Source organism: Halichoeres trimaculatus, unplaced genomic scaffold (genome assembly GCF_033239565.1).
Source record: "Halichoeres trimaculatus isolate MK-OKI-2021-1 unplaced genomic scaffold, fHalTri1.1 fHalTri1_scaffold_2, whole genome shotgun sequence".
NCBI classification, from domain to species: domain Eukaryota; kingdom Metazoa; phylum Chordata; class Actinopteri; order Labriformes; family Labridae; genus Halichoeres; species Halichoeres trimaculatus.
This window is the reverse complement of record NW_027437180.1, coordinates 4,150,685-4,175,853: the sequence shown is the minus strand read 5'-3', so window position 1 is coordinate 4,175,853 and position 25,169 is coordinate 4,150,685. Positions and strand designations below refer to the sequence as shown.

The 25,169-nt window shown below is 43.4% G+C and overlaps 9 protein-coding genes across 9 annotated transcripts in view; 6 read left to right on the top strand and 3 right to left on the bottom strand.

The window, feature by feature from the left end:
• The window catches only part of LOC141810945 (NLR family CARD domain-containing protein 3-like), a 482,659-nt gene that overhangs the window by 235,618 nt on the left and 221,872 nt on the right, over positions 1 to 25,169 (top strand). The gene's annotated exons all lie outside the window — the stretch shown is intronic.
• On the top strand, positions 1,099 to 1,476 carry LOC141806960 (histone H2B-like). Its single transcript, XM_074692704.1, has one exon. It carries the CDS (start codon positions 1,105 to 1,107, stop codon positions 1,474 to 1,476), a length of 372 nt encoding a protein of 123 aa, XP_074548805.1. The 5' UTR covers positions 1,099 to 1,104.
• On the bottom strand, positions 2,336 to 2,950 carry LOC141806027 (histone H1-like). The gene has a single exon (XM_074691252.1). It carries the CDS (start codon positions 2,948 to 2,950, stop codon positions 2,336 to 2,338), a length of 615 nt encoding a protein of 204 aa, XP_074547353.1.
• Positions 6,915 to 7,233, top strand: LOC141806922 (histone H4). Its single transcript, XM_074692643.1, has one exon. The coding sequence runs from the start codon at positions 6,915 to 6,917 to the stop codon at positions 7,224 to 7,226; it is 312 nt and encodes a 103-aa protein (XP_074548744.1). The 3' UTR covers positions 7,227 to 7,233.
• Positions 10,551 to 11,165, top strand: LOC141805974 (histone H1-like). Its single transcript, XM_074691224.1, has one exon. The coding sequence runs from the start codon at positions 10,551 to 10,553 to the stop codon at positions 11,163 to 11,165; it is 615 nt and encodes a 204-aa protein (XP_074547325.1).
• Positions 12,487 to 12,855, bottom strand: LOC141806729 (histone H2B 1/2-like). Its single transcript, XM_074692395.1, has one exon. It carries the CDS (start codon positions 12,853 to 12,855, stop codon positions 12,487 to 12,489), a length of 369 nt encoding a protein of 122 aa, XP_074548496.1.
• LOC141806434 (histone H2A) lies at positions 15,433 to 15,848 on the bottom strand. The gene has a single exon (XM_074691973.1). The coding sequence runs from the start codon at positions 15,835 to 15,837 to the stop codon at positions 15,454 to 15,456; it is 384 nt and encodes a 127-aa protein (XP_074548074.1). The 5' UTR covers positions 15,838 to 15,848; the 3' UTR covers positions 15,433 to 15,453.
• LOC141806239 (histone H3) lies at positions 16,202 to 16,612 on the top strand. The gene has a single exon (XM_074691627.1). It carries the CDS (start codon positions 16,202 to 16,204, stop codon positions 16,610 to 16,612), a length of 411 nt encoding a protein of 136 aa, XP_074547728.1.
• Positions 21,504 to 21,872, top strand: LOC141806719 (histone H2B 1/2-like). Its single transcript, XM_074692370.1, has one exon. The coding sequence runs from the start codon at positions 21,504 to 21,506 to the stop codon at positions 21,870 to 21,872; it is 369 nt and encodes a 122-aa protein (XP_074548471.1).

Below are 25,169 nucleotides of genomic sequence, written 5' to 3'. Positions count from 1 at the left end.
AAATAAATAAATGAAATAAAACGTGTTTTTGGTTTTGTTTACATGAATTAAATTTTAGAGGTCTGGCCAGGGGACAGCCTCTTCCCGATGGATAGTATCCTATTTTTTCTTTTTTGGATATCCTATCCTAAAAATAAAAAATGTTTTGTTTTTTTTCATTATTATTTATATTTTTAGTTCATCTCTATCTCAATTTAATGTTTTGTTTTAATATTTTATAAAAAAGACATTTACAACCATATATAATTGAACACATTTTTGTTTCCTTTTTTGTATGTCAGGGGACAGCAATTTGGACACTTTCAGTAGAATGCCCCATTTACTGTTGATGTGTGTCATGGGGTCTGACACATATACCCGGACACCAGTGTTGATTACATTATTTTATTATATTTGTTTTCACCAGCAAACACTGAGAGTGTGCTCATGTGAGTGAAAACCCATCAGTAGAGAAATCTTTGCCCAACATTAGATCCCAACTGAAAAAGTAGGAACAAGGATCTGGGCAACAAGAATAGGAAAACAGTTTGCATTACCCTTTTTTAATGAGAAAAGAAGTTAGAATTTGGAGCTTTGTCTTTTTCTCTGAATGTCAGAAGTCATTAAAGCAAAGGGGAGACAGAGCCATATAAAAATAACCCGAATGACAAAATGTATTTTTTCTTTATGATTAAAAAAAGAAAACAAAACTGCAATAACATCTTCACACAACACAAAATAAGTACATTTAGAAAATATCCCCAAGCTTTTCTGTTTATTGTAGCAGTCTGATGGAGCTGCTGTAGAGATGATTTCCTCTTCAGGATCTTTAACTGTGGATCGTCTCAGATCATTTTCTGTGCTGCTTTTACCCAGAATCAGGACACGAAGACACTTTGTCAGGACACACAAAGAAATTTGGCGCACGGCGCATCGACAAAGCGGAAATCACTCAAGGATTTCAGAGAAAGCCTACCCGCCCCAAATCCCCCGTCCAGGCCTCAGTCAAACGCGAGTTCCAGCCAATCCTGCACGGGCGGTAACACAGCTTTATCTGCATGGAGGACTTATAATATTGGCGCTCACAGCCGTCTTAGCTCATATTGCTCCGAAACTTCTACGAACATGCCTGATCCAGTGAAAGCGCCCAAGAAGGGCTCCAAAAAAGCCGTCTCGAAAACCGCCTCAAAGGGCGGTAAGAAGAGGAGAAAGTCCAGGAAAGAGAGCTACGCCATCTACGTTTACAAGGTCCTGAAGCAGGTCCACCCCGACACCGGGATCTCGTCCAAAGCTATGGGCATCATGAACTCGTTCGTCAGCGACATCTTCGAGCGCATCGCCGGTGAGGCCTCTCGTCTGGCTCACTACAACAAGCGCTCCACCATCACGTCGCGGGAGATCCAGACCGCCGTCCGCCTGCTGCTGCCCGGTGAGCTGGCCAAGCACGCCGTGTCCGAGGGCACCAAGGCTGTGACCAAGTACACCAGCTCCAAGTAAACAGCTCTGCTAACAACACCACCCAACGGCTCTTTTAAGAGCCACCCACTCATATCTAAAGCGATCATATTCCTGAATCTCACCGAAGGAAGAAAGGTGGCACAAAATAAAGATAGTGTTGTGCTGTATTCCAGTGACTTGTGATCTTTCGAAATAGTTATATAAATAAAAGTCAAACATAGTTCTAGTGTGAATGCTGTCCACGAAATGTTCAATGTGCCAATAAAAAAAAAAAGGCGCTCTACTCATTATGTCCCCAGGTCAGGCAAATAACCGATCACTTGATTTGAAAGACGCCTGTTTGGTCCAATCCCACACGAGTCATTATGAAATTGTGGCTCACGTTGTCATGCCTATCCAGATATAATTTCAATTTCCAAATGAACAAACCACGATTTTGTGTTTTACAGAAACACACTGGTTTGACATTTTGCTGTTTAATGTGTTCAGCTTTTTCCTCACTTGATTGGTGCTTGCTGCTCTGCCCAAGACTCAGCAGTCAATCCTATTAGACACTAAGGGCCTGATTATGACATTTCCTGGATAAGTCGTAGCCATTTGACGCATCTCTTCTCTGCCATACTCTGTCATACTGCAGGTAAAACTAAAGAAATAAAATAAAATCCAAAAAAAAGAAAAGAAAGAATAAGTCACTATTATTACATTATTTTATTACCACTTATAAAGTTTCAGACGAGGTCTGCAGACTGCGTCTCCTGCAGACACTAGCTGCATCAAGCCAGGCCAGTGTAGTCATGGCAACCTCGTTGACCAGGAACATACTCATTCAGTGTGACAGGTGTGTGGCTCTTAAAAGAGCCGTTTTGTTTTTTTAATTGGCCATTGAGATGATAACAGCTCACTTTTTCTTGGCTGCTGTCTTCTTGGCTTTGGGCTTGGCCACCTTCTTAGCGGGGGCTTTCTTGGCTGCAGGGGCCTTCTTCACGGCCTTCTTGGGGCTCTTGGCGGCCTTAGTCTTCTTGGGACTCTTAGCGGCCATCTTGGGGCTCTTTGTTGCAGCTTTCTTGGCCGCTGCGGGTTTCTTGGCCTTCTTCGGGGTGGCTGCCTTCTTAGCGGCCTTGGGCTTCTTGGCAGCTGCTGCTTTCTTGGCTGCTGGCTTCTTGGTTTTAGGAGCAGCTTTCTTTGCGGGCTTCTTGACCTTCTTCTCTACCACCTTCTTGTTCATCTTGAAGGATCCGGAGGCCCCGGTTCCCTTGGTCTGGACCAGAGTTCCCTTTGCCACAAGGCTCTTGACAGCGGTCTTGACGCGGGCCTTGTTCTTGTCCACATCGTATCCTCCGGCAGCCAGAGCCTTCTTGAGAGCAGCCAGCGACACGCCGCTCCGCTCCTTGGAGGCAGCCACGGCTTTGAGGATGAGCTCGCCCACGCTGGGGCCGCTCTTGGCCGGCTTGCTGCTCTTCTTCTTGGTCGCTTTGGCCGGAGCAGCGGCGGGAGCTGGAGCTACTTCTGCCATAGTTTACTCAGTTCAGTGAACGCAACAGGAGACGTGAGGACGATTCTCTGGGTGTAGAGTCGATAAATCCTGAGCGGGAGGCTGTCCTTAAAGCACACATGAGAACCGTAGAGACTCAATCACGCAACAGCTCGTCCACTCAGTCAAAAATTCAGACAACTTGTGTTTTCTCTTTCCCTAAAAATGCTCCAAACTAACTGGTCTTATAGAGATCGAGGCTGATTGTAAAAGTAGGAGATACTGGAGCTTTTCCTCTTCACACTGAACTCATGTTTGTCTCTCAGGTTGTTGAGCTTTTGTTCAGGGAGACTCCAAACATCACAGATTGATCATGGTGATAGCAGCTGCTCATCGACTTGGCCTTGACTTTTCTTTACTAAATCCATGTAAAAGTGATAACAACACAAATACATCTTTCCTTTCTGTTTTTTACGAGTTTATGTAGAGACACAAAAGCAAAAAGAAAGTGCTCTTCAAATAGCGCTCTGTTTAGAATATCAGGTTTTTGAAGAAGCAGCAAACACACTGATGTAGGCTAAGGAGTGTACAGTTTCTCACTGCGACAGAAGGTGACTTCTGAGATATCCAGTGTTAGAAAGAATTGATTTTGTTACATAGTTTATACTTGTTACTTTAATCACCATATAACATTTTTGCATGTTTGTGTTGACTTAATGATTTGGGCCTTTGTCAAGGTTGAACACCACGAACATAATAAGAGACATTTTTGATGATTGCTTTTGTCTCTCTATGATCTGCTCTTTAAATGTTTCCACAATTTATAAGTGCATACATGAAACTGATTTATAAATATAGCATTTAATAAACACATTTTAAAATCAGAGGTTTCAAACAAAGGTACTAACTCTGTGGGTTGTTATTACTATTCTTAATCATTTTTTCATTCTTAAAATTGTCTGTTCAACTGACTGTACACAATTTAAGTGCAGAAACATGAAACTGTTTTGCTCTTTTAACATGTAAGAAAAAAAAAATGAAATAACAGAGGTGACTAACTCTAGTATTAACTACATAGGCCAATAATTTGTTTTCATCCCTAAAACTGTTTCTTTACCACCTAAAATAATCCAGCTGTAATCCTTTAGCTCTCTGATCATTTTCATTCAGTAGTTGTCTAGAACTTTCTAGAAACCAAAGTGAAAAAATGGGAGCAGCAACAGTTTTACATCACGTTTTGTCTCTGTCCATTCTGAAGAGTGTCATCACAGTCTTTTTATTAGCTTTTAATTTGTTGCCTCACACTGACCATCTGCTCTGTTATTTCAGGTTATGGGAAACAAAGAGTCATTTTTAAAGCATTTGTTTATATTCATTTATATTCATTTATATTAATCCCATCAACCCATTCATATTTTGTCAATAATTTGCATAATATTGTCCTTATTAGTAATTGACTATATGCTGTGCTTGCTACAGCATATAGTCAAGTCTACTTTTAATGTGTAGTGACAATAAATTTGAGTCTTATCTCTCATCTCATCACATGTGGCGGGAGGGTATGGTTTTATTTTTATGCAACAAGAAAAAATGAATCTCCTCAAGACAACGTTAACAGTAAACCTTAATAAAAACGAAATAATAATAATTACAATAATAATAATAGTAATGAAACATTGATTGGCATGAAAAAATTACAAATATTTAAATGCACAAGTACCAAAGGGTGTGAAAAATGTGATGAAAACTCCGAATCAACTTAAACAAGTGAGTCAGTGCTGTGGAGGTCAAGGGGGAGTGTGTGGACAAGCGTGGAGACATGTGGGAGATGCAAGGTTGTTGATGGGTTGTGTGTGTATGACTAGTATTTGTAACTGTATACAGTGTGATGGAGGGCCAGTGGAGTTGTTGGAAAGGTGTGTGAAAGGAGTGTAAAAGGAGTGATGTGAGTGATGTGTTTGACAACCCTGCCTCATGAGAAAACAAGTCAAAAGGGACTGTTGATAGTTCAAACCTTGGAGCAGGTTTCATGTCTTTAAACAAAACCCAGGGCTTGCCCAACAGTGCACATTCCTTAGGTTTTGTGTTTCACTGAACTTAACTGAATTTAGAGAGTGTAGCCTGCCATTCAAAGATTGCACATTAGTCCATGTCGCTTGTTAATCAGTTTGTCCAAAGGATCAAGTCATCGGTACGACTATTTTTAAGTATCACAACAGTCGACTTTTCCGACCACACAACAAAATATTTCAGGAAGTCTACTCTCTGAAGGATGGAAATGAGTGGCCCTGAAAAGGACCTTTGGTTTCTCAGAGTGGTGTCAATGTTTAACCTCTGCATCTGCACAGAGTGCGTCCCTGTCTCTTCAGGGCATAAACCACGTCCATGATGGTCTCGGTCTTTTTATTGGCGCGCTCGGTGTAGGTGACGGCATCACGGATCACGTTCTCCAGAAGCACATTGAGCACACCTTATGATTAATGCTGAGAAGACAGAAAAGCTGGAAACAGGAGGGCATGAAATGTTCGAGACACAATGGCTGAAGAAGATAAGTCAATTTCGGAGTTGTCTCCTCAAGCAGCTGAGAGGTGAGGTGGGGCCGGACCCCTCTAATGTAATCTAACTAATTATTATTATTATTATTATTATTATTATTATTATTATTATTATTATTATTATTATTATTATTATTATTATTATTATTTATCTTAAGGGATCAAACGGGGGTCCCAGCCTCTGGCTCCGATTGACAGACCAAGACATTCTGAAAAAAAAAAAAAACAACATTATGAAATTAAAAGGCCATTGGGAAAAAAAAATAAAATAAAACAAATTGAAAAAACACCATGGGATAACCTTATTTTTCTTAGATTAAAGCTTGGTAAATTAATAAAAATTCATTTTTTTAAAGTATGAAATAATCATTATGAAATATTGAATTACAATAATTGATATGAAAGACTAAAAAAACATATTTTGTGGTAACATTGCCTGATTTCACAATCTAATGGTCATATTATATATTCCTCTGTTATTCATAAAGATGGTGTTTACTTCAAAATGTTGATTTTATGTATATAATATTGGGTCTGTTGGGGTTCCATAGTTTTTATCTAGTGCATTGCTGATCGAAAATTATTACATTAATAAATATAATGTCATTAATTATGTCTCTGGATATTGGATATTTATAAGTTATTTATTTTATTTTAGGGAAAATATAAATTGTGTCATCTTTTCTAACCCCCTGCTTACTAATGACACTTTATGAACTCTCAAGTAAATGTGTAGTGTTTCGATTTTATTTTTTCCTCACAGATTTTATTTTTTTCCATAAACCAAAAGAGGATCAACTACAAAATGAATGAGAGAAATAACGGATCATGAATATTTCATTTTATCTGTCTGAGAATTGTTTTGAATCCGACCAAAACATAGTGGATTTTTAAATTCTAGTTCCCTGAATGTTTGATCAAGACCTTTAGAGATTGAAGGGGTGGGGTGGGAGAGCTGCAGTTTTTACTCTAGGATTCACCTTCTGTTCAGAACTGTCCAAGGTTCTGATCTGACAAAACAGGAGAGCAGCTGCAAGTCATGTTAGACTAATGTAAACTCTGGATAAAATATTCTTTTGCACAGTCTTCTGTATCTTATCCCCCTGACTTCCCCCATGATGGAAACATTTTATAATCTCTGTATTAATCAAAAGTTATAATGTAGTAATAATAATTCTCAAACATATTCTTTCTGTCTTTTCCATCCACTATGTTGCTCCTCTCAGAACCATTATTGTTAAACATTCTGGTCCCAGATATGAAGTCCTAATCTCCGGCTCCGCAGAAGGGTCAGTAGATGGCGTTGCTCCGCGGAGGAGTTTTCAGTCGCCATTGAAACCAAGGAAGAAGAAAACATGCACCCCGTCTTCTTTCAAGTTCTCAGCTAACATTTAAATCACTGTGATTTCTGTGCCGGAACCATTCAACTTGAAACCAAAACTACATCTACGATGAGCGGACGAGGCAAGGGAGGAAAAGGACTCGGTAAAGGAGGCGCTAAGCGTCACCGTAAAGTCCTCCGTGATAACATCCAGGGCATCACCAAGCCCGCTATCCGCCGTCTGGCCCGCCGTGGCGGAGTCAAGCGGATCTCCGGTCTGATCTACGAGGAGACCCGCGGGGTGCTCAAGGTCTTCCTGGAGAACGTGATCCGTGACGCCGTCACCTACACCGAGCACGCCAAGAGAAAGACCGTGACCGCCATGGACGTGGTTTACGCTCTGAAGAGACAGGGACGCACTCTGTACGGATTCGGAGGTTAAAACCATCGACCCCACGCTGCTGTAAAAACTCAAAGGTCCTTTTCAGGGCCACACACTTTGTTCTGTGAAGAGCAGATTTTTCCCAATTACAAAGCATCGCCTGTGCTAGTTCGACGAGGGTTTGTGTAGATAGATAATGGGACGGCAGCAGAGGGGATGTTTATAGCAAGGGACAGTTCTGCCCTATTTGAAATATGTTGTTTTTCAGCTCTACTCTCAAAGAAGAGCGGGCTCTCACAGCTCCTGAGCTGCCCCTAATCTGGTACGTTTTGGAGCCTCATGGTTTAGCATATCCTGGTAGATATGACTGGTGATTTGATTAACCCTTTTTCAATCAGTGTTTCTAGAAGGACCCTCTACTTTCCTCATTTAGGACATTTGTGCTGCAATTGGTGCTTTTGTGGAAATTTTAAATCTCTTCACACTCTGCACAGAAATAGACACCTGCTGGTTCAGGTGCTTGTTTGCAGGTGTCTCTTTGATTTGCGTCTGGCAACATGGTATGCTGTCCTCATAGGTGGGGACAAGACTCCTGATAGTGTCCCCTTCTCTGCTACTCGTCTTGTTACAATACTGTATCCTCACAAGCACTGCTGTCATGCCTTTAATAAAAACAAAACTGCCATGAGCAAGACTGAGTGACTGAGTAAGAGCTGAGCAACCAAAGGAAGAAAGTGTGGGTCCAGCTCTCACACACTGGGAGTCAGCTGTTCTGGAGAAAGCTGCTGTGAGAGCTGCATCTTCTTAGCATGACACAACACCAGGGTCAGTAATTAGTCCTTGGTGTACATGTTCTATTAATATATTTATTGAAAAGCTTCATAGATGTTTAAAAAAAATATTTCTAAACTTATATTTAACACTTATTGTTTTTTTTATTATTTGTCTTGGGGCCATATTTTACCTTTGTACCTGCTACAAAAGCTGCTTCAGTCGTCTTCAGCATCTGTATTGTTGTTCATGGATAGCAGTTCAGCTCTTCTCGAATAAAAGCCTGAGGACTTTTCTGCTTTATTGTTATCTATAGATCATTCACTAAGGTGTCAGATGAAAAAGTCTGAAGTTCAGGACGGATATATTTACACCATCAGGCCTCTACCTAAAGAGACAAGCACTCACAAGAAACCTGCTGCATAATAGTAGAAAATTCCTGAAACCACATGGCTCTTAATGTTCCCCATGACCTGAAAGAAAAAACAAGTTTGGTCGTAGTGAGGCAGCAAACTTCAAGCTTAAACAAGTGTTGTGACAAAATAATGCTGCTAAGAAATCTGTGTATTCTTTTGATATTTGGTTTTGAATTGAGATACAAAATACTGTTTTGTTTTTTTGTTTTTTTTTATAAAAACAAATAGATGAAACTTAGTTTGTTTTTCAATGTCCCATTTGTTAACATAGATCACATAAAGGGCAGTTTAATTACGGGTTGATTTTGATTTTAGTTTTTTGTTTGTCAGATCATTGTTAGTGGGGAGTTCTTTCACTTTTCTTCTTTTTTCACTTTTTTTCTTTTTCCTTTTTTTTTTAAATTAAAAAAGCTGTCGATCCTAATGCATGAAAGCAACTAGGTCAACAACCTACGATGATCAGACAAATGAAATAACAAAGTATTTCAATCAGGAGAGACTTAAACACCATAAAGAGTTATGAACCAATTTAATGAACAAATGCATGCAAAGATAGTTTGGCGGTTAGACCCCATCAATCATTGAGCAATTAATAAATGAAAGGGGGTGCAATGACATTGAGAATTATGATATCCCCCGATGGAGTCTAGACACTGGTGGTGGTGATAGTCCTAAGAGGCTTGATCTGTGATTCATTGAGAACTGCGGGCTGCGGACTTCGGACTCGGGCTGCGGACTGCTGGGCTGAGAACTGCTGGGCTGTGACTGCGAGGCTGCGAACTGCAATCTGCAGCTGCAAGGCGGACGACTGCTGGGCTGAAGAAAGAGGACTGAGCCATGAAGACTGGGGGTGTCTGGGGAGGAGGAGGGTCGAGACGCGAGCCTGAAAGACAGCTGACAAGCAGAAGAGATGGCATTTAAACTTTGACAGCTATGAAATGATTGGCTAACGATTGAAGCGGAAACGATGTGATTGGACAGAGAAAAAATTGACGCGCCTCCCAGTCAGCTGATAGACAAAGCGGGAAAGAATGAGTGAACAGAAGAGTGTGTGAGTGTGCCCCCAGTCTTCCTGACTGAACTTTCGCTAAGCTTCATGTGTATAAAAAAGCTTGTGGCCTGTAATTTTACTCACCTTTATTTGTGGAAAAAAGTGGGATATATATAAATATTTCCCATTTTAATATAAACATTTTTAAAGCTGAGATCTGGACAAAAGGAACTGTTTTCTGTTTCAGGTCTTTTATTTGTTTGATCCACAAGTGAAAGAAATTCAGACTGGGATACCTGAAAACCACTGGAACAAAGTCGTTATAAAGACTAAAAATATGAAATTGATAATAGTGTTGTTCAAGTACTTAAAGAGATAATTGTGGGGTGAAATAAAAACAAATCATTAAGTTGATGACTTCTCTTATTGAATGCTTAAAATATGGAACAAATGTGTCCCAAAATTTGTGAGAATATTTCTGGACCAGTTTAGAGTTTAAGAAAAAAAAAATAATTCAAAATGTCACTTATTTTGTCCATGATGTTCTGCTTAAACAAAGGTCCAGTTAAATTAGTGCACACGAACACACATTATACATTTAAAACCAATTATTTCTAACACTGAGTGTCCAAAGAGTCACCTTCAATCACAGTGAGAAACTGTTCACTCCTCAGCCTACATCAGTGTGTTTGCTGCTTCCTCAAAAACACCATATTCTAAACAAACCACGACCAGTAGATGACTTTTCTACTTTGGTGTCTCTACATAAACTTGTAAACAACAGAAAGGAAAGGTGTTTTAGTGTATTGATGCGTTTTATATGAATTTATTAAAGAAAAGAGAAGGACAAGTCGATGAGCAGCTGCTATCACCATGATCAATCTGTGATGTTTGGAGTCTCCCTGAACAAAAGCTCAACAACCTGAGAGACAAACATGAGTTCAGTGTGAAGAGGAAAAGCTCCAGTATCTCCTACTTTTACAATCAGCCTCGATCTCTCCAACAACACTTCGTTTGGAGCATTTTTAGGGAAAGAGAAAACACAAGTTGTCCGACTTTCAGACTGAGTGGACGAGCTGCTGCTTGCTTGAGTCTCTACGGTTCTCATGTGTGCTTTAAGGACAGCCTCCCGCTCAGGATTTATCAACTCTACACCAAGGGAATCCTCCTCACGTCTCCTGTTGCGTTCACTGAACTGAGTAAACTATGGCAGAAGTAGCTCCAGCTCCCGCCGCTGCTCCGGCCAAAGCGGCCAAGAAGAAGAGCAGCAAGCCGACCAAGAGCGGCCCCAGCGTGGGCGAGCTCATCCTCAAAGCCGTGGCTGCCTCCAAGGAGCGGAGCGGCGTGTCGCTGGCTGCTCTCAAGAAGGTTCTGGCCGCCGGAGGATACGATGTGGACAAGAACAAGGCCCGCGTCAAGACCGCTGTCAAGAGCCTTGTGGCAAAGGGAACTCTGGTCCAGACCAAGGGAACCGGGGCCTCCGGATCCTTCAAGATGAACAAGAAGGTGGCAGAGAAGAAGGTCAAGAAGCCCGTAAAGAAAGCCGTTCCTAAAGCCAAGAAGCCAGCAGCCAAGAAAGCAGCAGCTGCCAAGAAGCCCAAGGCCGCTAAGAAGGCAGCGACCCCGAAGAAGGCCAAGAAACCCGCAGCGGCCAAGAAAGCTGCAACAAAGAGCCCCAAGAAGGCCGCCAAGAGTCCCAAGAAGACCAAGCCCGCTAAGAGCCCCAAGAAGGCCGTGAAGAAGGCCCCTGCGGCCAAGAAAGCCCCCGCTAAGAAGGTGGCCAAGCCCAAAGCCAAGAAGACAGCAGCCAAGAAGAAGTGAGCTGTTATCATCTTAGCATCTAATTAAGAAACAAAACGGCTCTTTTAAGAGCCACACACCTCTCACACTAAATGACAATTTCCTGCTCAGCTCAGCCATGTCAGCTTTTTTCGCGCTCAATGCAGCTCCCAACCCTAACCCTTTTTGTTTGTTTGTGTCTTTGTTTCTTTGTTTTTTGCATTAGTCTGTTGAAGAAGTGAGTCTCCATGGGTGTGGATTATAAATAAGCGATAATGTCCATAGAGATCGTACTGCAGATAGAGAGAAACTGATACTGGAAATATCATCATCAGACCCTTGGTGTCAGCGTCCACTGATTACTTTAGAACACAGAAGCAACAAGTATTAATCTGAACTAGGTCATGACTGAGATCATTTTCCAGGGGCTATGTGAATCACAATCATGATTTTATTACAACTCAGCAAGGTTGCCATGTCCGCGCTTTTCCCGCCCAATCCAGCTCCTTTCTTAACATTTGATTTCTGTGTGTGGGCTGAGTGGATGTTTGGGCTTGGATTCAGTATTAATTAATAATACAAATGAATGTCAACATCGATTATCATTTTCCTTATTATTTATTTATTTTAAAACTATCAACTTGATGAATCCAATATCAGGTAGGATAGTGTAAATGTAAAAAAAAAAAAAAAGTGATTATTTAGTGCAGTGTTTCTCAAATCCGGTCCTGGGCCCCCCTGCCCTGCATGTTTTAGATGTTACCCTACTCCAGCACACCTGATTCAGACGAATGGCTCGTTATCAGGCTGGAGCAGACTTTGATGACGGGCTGATCATTTGAATACAATTAAAATTAGAGGGACTAATCTGGTTCATGCAGAAAAAGACCACATCTGTTCTACACCTTTATTTGAACTTTGATGTTTTCAGGAATGAAAGAAATGTGAGCAGTGAAGACTGATCTACATCAGATATATGTGACAATAGTTAACTCAGCTTGGCTTTGAGCACGCTGCTCGGATTAGATCCTCATTGAAGGTGTAATAGAGCAGAGTTCAGCCCTGAGGAGCAAACTGTGCTATGCTGACGTGGGATTCATGGGATATCACCATAACGGGTGGTTGTCATAACTGATACAAACCCGGATGTAGGCGCTAAATCCACGCAAATCTGGATGAACTCACTGAGCGTTTACTCATAAGAGGTCGTGGGAAATTGCATGCATTGGCACTCGATCAGTAATATGGGTACAAGTACGAAAAGTTGACTCATATTTATTAACTTCATTGGTGAGAGGATCTCTTTAGAGGTGAGTGGGTGGCTCTTAAAAGAGCCGTTGGTTTGTGTTGTCAACAGAGCTGTTTACTTGGAGCTGGTGTACTTGGTCACAGCCTTGGTGCCCTCGGACACGGCGTGCTTGGCCAGCTCACCGGGCAGCAGCAGGCGGACGGCGGTCTGGATCTCCCGCGACGTGATGGTGGAGCGCTTGTTGTAGTGAGCCAGACGAGAGGCCTCACCGGCGATGCGCTCGAAGATGTCGCTGACGAACGAGTTCATGATGCCCATAGCTTTGGACGAGATCCCGGTGTCGGGGTGAACCTGCTTCAGGACCTTGTAGACGTAGATGGCGTAGCTCTCCTTCCTGGTCCTCCTCCTCTTCTTGCCGCTCTTGGTGGCTTTAGACACGGCTTTCTTGGAGCCCTTCTTGGGCGCTTTCACTGTCTCAGGCATGTTTGCTGGTCGATCACTCAGACTATGAGGGGTCCGAGCGGGGGACGCTTTTCTAAAGGCTCCTCCATGCAGATAAAGCCGTGCTGCAGCTCATGCAGGATTGGCTGGGACTGGGGTTTGGACTGTGGTCCGAACTGAGGGGGGGTGGGGAGGTTTCGGCTTTGTCTCAAATTCTTGCGCGGTTCCCGCTCCATCCGTGCGCCGTGCGCCAATTTTCTTTGTGCGTCCTGACAAAGTGATTTGTCTTCGTGTCCTGATTCTGAGTAAAAGCAGGACAGAGAATGATAAGAAGAGTTTGAAAAAAGGAAAAGCAAGTTTTCAGCAGCTGCAGCAGACTTTTAGAAAGCACAGAAGGCTTTGGAGATCATTTTCCTCCTGTGATAAAAGCTTTGTGCAGTTTGTCAGATTATTATCTGATCTGATTTATTTGAGATTTATCACTCGAACATACAGCTCCAAATTCTTACAAATAACCAGGGTTTACTTTTCCCCAGCGTTGAGCACACATTCTGAAAAACACAAGCACTCAAACATCCGAAATTATGGAATTATTTCTGTGCCATCAGGGTTTGAATGTGAATTTCTAACACTGCTTTATTTTTCAGCATCAAAATCAGACTTTGTATTTAAAAAAAAAACTTCATATTTCTAGCACCTATTATTTTGTCTTACTTTGTTTCGGTTTCAATGTTGAAAAACTTCGAATTGATTAAGCAGTTGGTTTTTAATCCTAAATCAGATGTGTTCTGTTATAAAACTGATTATCTGGTTTTTTTTAGCAGTTTTCCCCCTGGGGAGAACTTTATATTAAAGCCTGTCTTTAGTGGATTTTCTGCAACAGTATGACACCATGTTTAAGGGACACTGCTTACAACAAATATTAAAAGTTTTCATATTGTAGTTTCATATGACAGAGTGCATTTCAAATTGAATATTAAAGCTATATAGAAATAAAATAAAAACTAAAAGCAACATTGGTTCAAACTCTGGAAGCATCCATGGTAATGTGTAGATAATCATTTTCAGATGAATGATGATGAAGAAGAAAATGTTTATCCATCCTCTAGTTTCCAAAGCCACACTCAGGATTATTACACTGTGGCACTACAGTTACTCATCGTTCTCAGATCAAAGAAAAACTTTAAGGTTCCTTAATGTTTAGGGAACATCAGGCTTTGTTAGGTTTCAGTGTAAACAAGAGGAACGTCCTGATTTGGTTCTGACCTTTAGATAACCACAGGTTGATGTTCTCCTTGGGTTCTGTGTTCCTAGAGTCAGTGAAAAAGAAAATCATGTCTCAGAATATCCAGTTTTTGAAAGTTTCACGGTACTTCAAACTCCAAAACATACAGCATTAAGAATCACCCCAAAAAAAACCTCAGTGTTAAAAAAAGGTCATATGAAGCAACTTCTTTTAGTGATGATGGCGTCAGCTGATCACCTCTGGATCATCTGTCAGTCAGCTCTAACAGCTGTTTGTGTGTCTGAACATGTGCACTGTAATAACCCAAACATTAACAACAGTAAGAGAGCTTTGTCTGTGTTTTTAACCTGCTTAAAAAAACTTTCACCTGAAGAAAACCTGCTCTGTGTTTATTTTGTGACCTGAAGAAGCACAGGGATGACTTCACCAGTAAAATGCATCATTATAAGATTATTTGTTTACTATTTAGTCTTTAAGTAGCCCTTTGATGCACCTCGGGGTCCAAAGTGAATGAACTGTACTTTTATGTGCAATATCTTAGCAATTACCTATTTTTTTATCATTCAGGGTTTGAGGAATTTCTCAGTGAAGTTTTTATTTATTTTTATTAATTTATTCATTAATTTTTGAATATGATTCTTACTTCTTTTAGTTTTTCTGTAATAACTTTTTCAATAAAAATACTCTTTGAACCACTTCCCTTTTATTGCACAACATGAGTCCAAAATGACCCGAGTGTTTCTGTGCTATTTCTTTGAAGTGAATGTTTTTGTTTTTATTTGCTATGCCATGTATTTAGTATATATATTCTATCTTTTTTGCCTGGCACCAATCATCATTTTTTTCCCTTACTTATTTCTATGAGCTGCATAGATTTTGTCCATGGGTCAAAAACAACCTAAATGAATTTACAATGGAATTTAGTGACTTTGAAATTTGTATGTTTGTTATTAGGAGCATGTTTACTAAAGACAACTAATTCCCTGATACACTTTTGACTCAACACATCTCCTTATGCACATCTGATCTGATATTAGCTTATCATTACAAAATCACAGTGCTCTGAACTGGCCCTCAGTGGCATCATGACCACAGTGAGCTATGAGCAGAAGAAGGTAAAGCCTGCTGTCCTCCTGTGAGGACCATGCATGATGAGACAACACTTGATGCCAGCAGTCACAACTAAAAGTGGATACATTTCTAATGTATGAAACCAAATCAGCCGCAGATCAGTGTAGGTCTATTAAATTCAATGGATTAATTATGAGATTGTCTGACTGCATTCTTCAGTGTAGCCCTGACTCTCTGGTACTCTGGGTAGGAAATGGTCTCTCTGGTGGAGGTGGGTGGCTCTTAAAAGAGCCTTTGTGTTGTTAGCAGTCAGGTATGAGACTTTACTTCTTGGCGGCCTTCTCGGTCTTCTTGGGCAGCAGGACAGCCTGGATGTTGGGCAGCACGCCGCCCTGAGCGATGGTCACTCCGCCCAGCAGCTTGTTGAGCTCCTCGTCGTTGCGCACAGCCAGCTGCAGGTGACGGGGGATGATACGGGTCTTCTTGTTGTCACGAGCGGCGTTTCCGGCCAACTCCAGGATCTCAGCGGTCAGGTACTCCAGCACAGCCGCCAGGTAGACGGGGGCACCGGCTCCAACACGCTGAGCATAGTTTCCCTTACGCAGCAGTCTGTGGACACGACCCACGGGGAACTGGAGCCCGGCACGGGATGAACGGGTCTTTGCCTTAGCTCTGGCTTTGCCGCCGGTTTTGCCTCTTCCACTCATGGTTAATCTTTCGTGAGTCGGGATTCAGAGAAATGATGCGCCCTCCGGCTCACAGTCCCCCTGATATAGGCTGGGAGCGCGCGCTTTTCCCCGGCGCACCAACCCGTAAAGAGGCTTGGAGCAGAGCAGCAGGGGGCGGCCCGAGCTCAGCTCCGCTCCAGCACGCTCTCCAATGAGCAGCGGAGCTTGATGCGGGGGCTCTGTCCCCCTCCTCTGCGGGGCTGAGCTCCAGGAGCGGCCTCTCACCAATCAGCAGCCGGAGCTCTCAAGCAGCGTCACCGTTTCACAGCCGCTCCTCCGCTTTAAGAGCAGCAAGGCTCCGCTCTGCTTCATATATTTCTCCAAGTCAGAGAAAGAAGACAGTATGGCAAGAACCAAGCAGACCGCTCGTAAATCCACCGGAGGCAAAGCTCCCAGGAAGCAGCTGGCCACCAAGGCTGCCCGGAAGAGCGCCCCGGCCACCGGCGGCGTCAAGAAGCCTCACCGTTACAGGCCCGGGACCGTGGCTCTCCGGGAGATCCGCCGCTACCAGAAATCCACCGAGCTGCTCATCCGCAAGCTGCCCTTCCAGCGCCTGGTCCGAGAAATCGCTCAGGACTTCAAGACCGACCTGCGCTTCCAGAGCTCTGCTGTCATGGCTCTGCAGGAGGCCAGCGAGGCTTACCTGGTGGGGCTGTTCGAGGACACCAACCTGTGCGCCATCCACGCCAAGAGAGTCACCATCATGCCCAAAGACATCCAGCTGGCTCGCCGCATCCGTGGAGAGAGAGCTTAGACTGTCTGCACCTCTGAACAACAACACAAAGGCTCTTTTAAGAGCCACCACACCAACAAAAGAGCCCAATCCCGCTGAAAATATCAATCAAACGGAAGTCTCAATAAGACATACAAAATGCAATGCATCTTTCTCCCATGAATCACTCATTTAATCAATTCACAAAATATTTGTTAAATCAATTTATGGTCCCCTCACGCAGCACATCATGAATTAATTTTATCTGTCACTCACCAATCTATCTCAGTGGATGGGACTTACGATGATCGAGTCATAGTTGCCAGACTCAGCAGTCCCCTGTCAAACAAACTAACAGCAGCTATCACTGAGGGTCTGCATGAGCTCTACACTGAGTTAATAACATATCTTTTAGACCCAAGAGTGTTTGCTAACTTAGAAGAAGTTCTCCATTGCTTCTCCCGTACTGGGCTACCAAATACACGTGGACCAGAGCCCTGTTCCTCCAGGCTAACTCAGTTAGCTGAATGACTTCAGGATCATCATCACACAAGCTTTCTCTGTGCATGGAAGCAGGTTAAGCTACATTAGTGTAGAAAAAGGTCACTTAAACCTGCTCCAGGAAATGTTTATTTCAAAAAACTGGACATCCGTCTCCAATCCCCCTCTGCATGCTGAGCTGCAGCTCCCTTCCAGGGACAGTTTGCTCAGGAGCTGTGATCTGTGCTGCTTTTCATATGAACGGTTGGGCCGGTGTTGTGCCAAGGTAGCTACCCATGCCAGGATTCCTACCCCCTCCACGGAGGAGAGCGCCTGCGCTGGGTGACGACTGTGGCCGATACAACAAAGAGAGAGAGATAAAGTTAAGATTGTGATACATAGACTAACCCTGTGGTGGCTGGAGGAGTTGTTCCTCACATCTCATGTGATCATCTTCAATTGTCCCAACTCCTGTTTTCAAGCTCACTTACCTGACTGAAGGCTTTTCACTCAGATGGGTTTTTAACTCAGGACTCAGTCGAACCATCGACTAATGATGCTTCAGTTTGTTGGTGGAGGAATTCCTGTCCAGTCACAGCTCCATCAGCTTCATGATGTTTGTGTTTCTCTCTTTGCTTCTCTTCAAGTTTATTTTTCTTCATATGCTCACACAGTTAGGCCACTCACACATAGTGAGGAGTGCACAGAAACATTTCAGATTCAATGCTTCTTCAATTGTGTCTTTTACCTTCATCCACAGAGTCCATCACTCCCTCTGTGTCCTCCTCCTCTGGGAGTGTAGCGCTGCTCCTGCTGTCCAAGGTGCTGAACCACATCAGGTAAAACCTGTTCTGTGAGTTATATTAAAGCTCTTTAAAGAACCACCTCAGTCCACACAGATGATGTCCCCTCTGTGATGATGTGTTCACAAAGTGTTTCATACACACTGACCTGCAGCAGGACATCCATCACAACAGGAATGTCCTCACAAAATAAAACTTTGGTGGCTTGTGTGTAATAAGCCAAAACACCCAACTAAAGAGCTGACATACCTAGAAAATGTGAATCAGACAGAAGTCTTGATAAGACATCACAAATACAATCACTAAATCATTATCCAATGGTGGACATTGTGAATATATGCCTATGATTACCTACAATAATGATTTCACTTCATGTCAAACAAAAAATAGACACTCCAACGATGGAGTAAAAGTTTGGACAGATTAATGAGCCAGTCAAGAGGTCAACAATCACCTCAGCAGATCACTGCTCCATTGAACAACCCAATGCTGCCACACAGTGGTGGTTTGGAGCTCCTGCGTCGAACTTTCAACCTGGAATTGAAAGCGATAACCACAGCAGGAATTGTGCTTTAAGTACTGAATCGTTTTAGATTCTAATGATAAATTGTCTAAGAGGAAATAAGTTGATGAAAGACCCAAACAAATCCTGTGTTTGCTTGAGGATGAGTTATTCAGAAACCATGTGATCCTCTATGAGGGTCTCAAACACACCTGCTTTAGCTTCCCAGACTGTCGACTTTGAACTGACACAAAACTCCAAGTAAGGACTTAGACCATGACTCACACCACGAAAAACTGCTTCAGTCTTGACTGGAGGAGGGATTCTTGTTTAATCTAGGCTGTTCAAACAGCTTCATCATGTTTTGCTCATGTTTACATCATAGGATGACACTGCAGCTTACACATGATGTGGAGTCTACAGTAACATCTTTTGATGTTGAACTTTTAATGACTCTTTGTTTTTGTTACTTCTTGCTACAGAAACAGAAAGTTTTCTCATAGTTCACTCCCTCTGTGTCCTCCTCCTCTGGGAGTGTCGTATTCTTGTAGCTGTCCGAGGTGCTGAACAACATCAGGTAAAAAAGGAGGATGATGTCCTTCCTCATGGAAAATGAGCTGTCAAGGCAATAAAACTTTGTTGGTCACTGTGGTAAGCATGAATTCAAGGTATTACAGTTATTTGAAGTTGTGTACAGTATGTTTACTGTCATGGAAAAATTCAATCATCTGTCAGCTCATCTTCTGTTTGCAAAAAAATCAATAAGCCTGATGGCTGTAGGTATGCTGAATCTTCTCTGTGGCAGTCTAAACGAGATATAGGAGATATAAAGCAGAGAAGGATGAAGACTAACAGAGAGAGGAAGAGGAGAAGCAAAGCCTCTTCACCCCTCTCAGCTTTAGTCCTTCTCTCTATGTCAGTCTTCATCAGGGGGTGCACACAAGCCAAAATATTATTCATCAAGTTACACATCCTGATTCTTCTATTTCTCCTGAAGAGATTTTGATAAAAACAGTAAATTTGGGGACAAAATATTAAGAGTATACTTTGGGAGCCCACAAGGTCCACCTGATAAATCCACCTTGACAAAGTGCCTTGAATTAGACGATAAGAGCCACACTCTTATGCTCTTTTTGGATGTCACTTACAGGAAGTTTGAAAAAAAAAAAATCTCTCTCAGTAATTTCTGGACATATTCAGTTTTAAAATGTTTGACATAAAATAAATCAAACTTCTAAAAAATATATACAGCAAGACAATTCATCATCTCAGAATACACCCCACTGCTCACGTGACACACACATTTCCACCTGTTACATTTCCTCAGGAGTTTATAAAGTTTTGTTCATGAGCATTGGATTTGTAAAGCAAAACACAGTTTGTGTTCTCCTGAGATCTATAACTTATTTCCAGTGTTCCCAAGTTAAATTAATTAGTTTCTGGGTTACAATCAGATGTGTACTAGTTAAAGGCTAAATGAATAATTAATAATCTTATAATGAAACATTTTACTGGTGAAGTGATCTGTGTGCTTGTTGACAGGTCACAATAAAACAGAGAGCAGGTTTTCTTTGTGTGAAAGTGTTTTTAAGCAGGTTGATGAAGCTCTGTTACTGTTTATGTTTGGGTGATGACAGCGCACATGTGCAGACACACAAACAGCTGTTAGAGCTGACTGACACATGATCCAGAGGTGATTGGCTGATGCAATTGTCACTACAAGACATTGCTTCATCTGACACTTGTTTTTTTGAACAGTGAATATTTTGAGGATGATGATTTTGTTTAATGTTGAATTTTTCGAGAATGTGAAGTTTTTAATATCATTTCCTTTTACGCTGGCTCTAGTAACACAGAACCTAAGGAGAACGTAACCCAATGGTTTTCTAAAGGTTAGTTAGACCCAAATCAAGATCTAACGTTTGGAGAACGTTCCCTCTTGTTTACACTGAAACCTAACAAAGCCTGATGTTCCCTAAACATTAAGGGAACAAGTCATAATCTCCTCCTGTGGTTGCACTGCCACCTTCACCAAACATTGAATGTTTGTTTTTTTGTTTGATCTGAGAGCGATGAGTAACTGTAGTGTCAAAGTGTAATAAGCCTGAGTGTGGTTTTAGAAACAAGAGGATGGATAAACATTTTCCTCTAGATCATCATCAATCTAAAAATGATAATTTAAACATTGCCATGGATGCTTCCAGAGTTTGGACTAATATTGCTTACAGTTATTTTTAATTTATAAATCATAAAAATAAATAATAAAAATAAAAAAATACTCAAATTTCTTTACAGAGCACATCTAATTTAGGATTTAAAACCAACTGCTTAATGAATTCGAATTTTTGTCAACATTGAAACCAAACCAAAGGAAGAAAAAACAATTAGTGCTAGAAATTTGATGTTTTTTTTAAATACAAAGTCTGATTTTGATGCTGAAAAGAAAAAAAAAACAAAGGTCGAATTTATAGTCAAACTCTGATGTCACAGAAAAACTTAATTCAATGATATTTAGTGTAATTACTCAATAATAATTTGATAATTTTCATTTGATTATAATAGTTGTTTGAGTGCTTGTGTTTTGGAGCATGCATGCTCAACGCTGGGGAAAAGTAAACCCTGATTGTTCGTTATTATTAGTAAGAGTTTGGAGCTGTATGTTGGAGTGATAACTCTTGATTAAATCAGATCAGACATAAATCTGACAAACTGCACAAAGCCTTTGTCACAGACAGAAAATTATCTCCAAACCCTCCCGTGCTTTCAGAAAGTCCGATGGAGCGGCTGAAACTTGATTTCCTTTTTCCAAACTCTTTTTAAACTGCAGAAAGTGTCTCTTCTCATTCTCTGTGCTGTTTTCTGTGAGACTCTGGACATTCAATTCATGCTCAAACGAAAAAAAAAAGACACAACTGATGACTGGATCAAGACGCACAAAGAAATTTGGCGCACGGCGCACGGATGAAGCGGGAACCGCGCAAGGATTTGAGACAAAGCCGAAACCTCCCCCCTCAGTTCGGACCCCAGTCCAAACCCCAGTCCCAGCCAATCCTGCATGAGCTGCAGCACGGCTTTATATGCATGAGGAGCCTTTAGAAATGCGCCCCCGGCTGCAGCACCTCATGGTCTAAGTGACTAGCCAGCAAACATGCCTGAGACAGTGAAAGCGCCCAAGAAGGGCTCCAAGAAAGCCGTGTCTAAAGCCACCAAGAGCGGCAAGAAGAGGAGGAGGACCAGGAAGGAGAGCTACGCCATCTACGTGTACAAGGTCCTGAAGCAGGTCCACCCCGACACCGGGATCTCGTCCAAAGCTATGGGCATCATGAACTCGTTCGTCAGCGACATCTTCGAGCGCATCGCCGGTGAGGCCTCTCGTCTGGCTCACTACAACAAGCGCTCCACCATCACGTCGCGGGAGATCCAGACCGCCGTCCGCCTGCTGCTGCCCGGTGAGCTGGCCAAGCACGCCGTGTCCGAGGGCACCAAGGCTGTGACCAAGTACACCAGCTCCAAGTAAACAGCTCTGCTGACAACACCACCCAACGGCTCTTTTAAGAGCCACCCACTCACATCTGTAACGAGTATTTTCCTCACTCTGGATAATACGTTATTGCTGTGCATTAATATTTATCTGTAATAATCTCCACTGAACCGTCAATACCAGTACTGAGTAAAATATGTTTACCAGCTCTGCCAACAAGACAAATCAACAACTCTCTTTAGAGCTATCCACTTCCAGCTAAAGCGAGTCATTTCATCACATTCTTACTGGTGGCAGTGGGTCAAGCAGTTTCTCTCTGAGGTTTTCTATTTGAATGTCTCTGATACTTGATACAGCGGGTTACCTCCGGGAGTATTTGCCTGTAAGGCTTTCACGATAAGTCTGAAGGAAAAAATTGCAACTTCGTCGCACTTGTTGCAATGACAAAGTTCTATTCCCTGAATTTCTCCTCCGGGATAAATAAAGCATATTCTATTCTATTCTATTCTATTCTATTCTACTTAAAGGAGACAATTCACCGAAAAACATCAAAGTCAAAGGAAATATTTGTCACTCAAAAAGGACACTGAAGTAATTTATTCTACAGGTTGATGATCTACGTAGCTTGAATTAAAAAAACACAGGAAGGACTGAAACACTGGATTCCACAGAAAACGGGTGCATAAATGATGACAGAGGTGAAATGTAGCTGGAAGATAAAAAAGAAGGGGAAGCTGGGCTCCACAAACGTCAATATGTTCAAGACTCTATGGCAAGAATTTTCTTTCTATGTGCACATCTAGAAACTAATGTCCGCTCTGCATACCACAATGTTGAAAAGCACTATAATTAACATGATTTGAACTGTAAAGACGATTTCCCTCCATTACCACCTTGATTTTCTCTCTTCCACAATAGGCTTGAAACGGTTTCTGAACACAGTCCTCACCTTTACATATCAGAGATCACATCCAGCAGGTTCTATTTCGTATAGGCTTCGCCCTTTAAGGCTATCGCTAGTGGGTTCACCCTCGCGCGTCAGCGCAGCACTGAAAAAACTTAGTCCACGCCCACCCACGTGATGGGCCTCCCGCGCTACTTGCCTATAAATGGCCGCGGGTTCATACAATCTGCTCCCTCTTTTTCTTCAGCAGTCATGAAGTAGCACTAGAAGAACAACAGTAGCAGCAGGTATAGCGTCGTGGGAGACCGTCAGAGACCGTCGGAGACCAACGGAGACCGCCGCAGACCGCCGCAGACCGCCGTAGACCGTCGCAGACCGTCGCAGACCGTCGGAGTCCTGCCCTGACCCGACCCGGAGGACACCGGACAAGTGCCAACTCTGCAGGAGAAGTCTCCGTACTGCAAGCTGTTATCCCCAGCAGAGAAGCGGCGTCGAGTGGATTTTTTCACCGACGCTGCTGAGGATGTTTCTCCGTCGCCGACGCTTGCAGTCTGGAGGAAGCCATCAACCTACTCGCAGGACCGGGTTCGAATGAAGTCGGCCCCGAGGAGGCACTGTCAGTATCTCTCCAGTTGGAGGAGACCGACTTCGAGGATGAGCACGTGGGGGGCTCGCTCAGGTTTAGCTGGGGTCCCCCTGTGGTCGATCACCTCTCTGCAGGTCATCGGAGCACTCGTCCAGGAGCTTCCCGGCATCATCGAGAGGGCGGCAGCATACAGCTCACAGATGAAGGCTTCCTGCCGGTCCTCCATTGAATCCAGACCAAGCGACCGTCTTCGAGTTGAGAAGCTGGCTGAAAGAGTAGAGGAGCTGAGCAAGGCAGCGAGCACGATCATCCCGCTCTGCGGTGGCTACAGCTCGCGTCATGGCCTGGCAGCATCAGATATACCGCAACATGTGGCTCTGTCTGTCCTCTTTCATCCCAGAGCCAGTCAAGAAGAGCTGCTGGATGGCCCCATCTCCGCGGACGCGCTGTGCGGCCAGCAGCTGCACTCTCTCATGGAGCACATGCACAAGACGGCAGAGGAAGAGGAGAGAATCTGGAGGCATGAGGCCGGCTTTCAGCGCCCAGCGGGTCACGGGCTGATCCGGTGGGACCACCGGGACCAGCTCCATAGGCGGCCGTAGCGTCTGTCTCTCGCCCCCCCTGCTCCAGCTCCTCCTCCACCTCCTCCGGGGTTTGTGTGCAGCGGAAAATGGAAAGGAGTTGGCGTTGCGACACCAACAACACCAACAGCTCTTTTAAGAGCCACTCACAGATCTCATATGTGGAGCTCTCCTTTTTTCCCTTCTTCCAATTCCGACCCGCTGACATGGCGGCGGACAGTGATCACACAGCCCCCACACAGAACGAGCCCGCTGCCGTTAACTCTTCGGTTAACGAGCAGCACGGCCGCGAGTCATCAAAGCAGCACACCGCTCCTTCACACACGGAGCGCTCCCTGTTTGCTCCGGCTGATGCCAAATTAAATATTCATGAGCCCACGGACAGAGATTCTCTGCTCCATGTGGACAGGTTGGCTTCGCCTTTTTCCCTCTCTTCTCAGTCAGTGGAAAAAGAGCCCTATCAGCCCCTTCAATCAGAGCCCCCCATGTGCTGCAGCTCAGATTTCTCTGGCGCAGGCAGCGGCGGCTTAAGTTGGCTCACCTCTCTCTCGGAGGAGGCGCCACAGCACCATGCTCGCCGCTCTCAGAGCGCTGCTCAGAGTGGCGACAGGTATGTTCGCTGGACAGGTAGATGGACAGGCTGATCGCCAGGGGTTATACTCTGCAGTTCGCTTCGTCTCCACCGTTCAGCGGGATCCTGGCTGATGCCATTTTGAATATTCATGAGCCCACGGACAGAGATTCTCTCCTGTGTGGACAGGTTGGCTTCGCCTTTTTCCCTCTCTTCTTAGTCAGTGGAAAAAGAGCCTGATCAGCCCTTTCAATCAGAGCCCCGCATGTGCTGCAGCTCAGATTTCTCTGACGCAGGCAGCGGCGGCGAGGGCTTTAAGCTGGCTCACCTCTCTCTCGGAGAAGGCGCCACAGCAACATGCTCGCCCGCTCTCAGAGCGCTGCTCAGAGTGGAGGCGCGTATGTTCGCTGGACAGGTGGATGGACAAGCTGATCGCCAGGGGTTATACTCTGCAGTTTGCTTCGTCTCCCCCACCGTTCAGCGGGATTCTGGAGACACACCTGTCCTCACAGGATCAGTGTGTGTTCCTACAGAAGGAGGTGCAGGAGTTTGCCCAAAAAATGTCATCTCCAGAGTCCCACAGGGAGAGGAGAATCAGGGTTTTTACTCCCGTTATTTCCTGGTTCCCAAGAAAACGGGAGGGATGAGACCCATTCTGGACCTGTCACTGTTCAACACAGTGATAATGCAG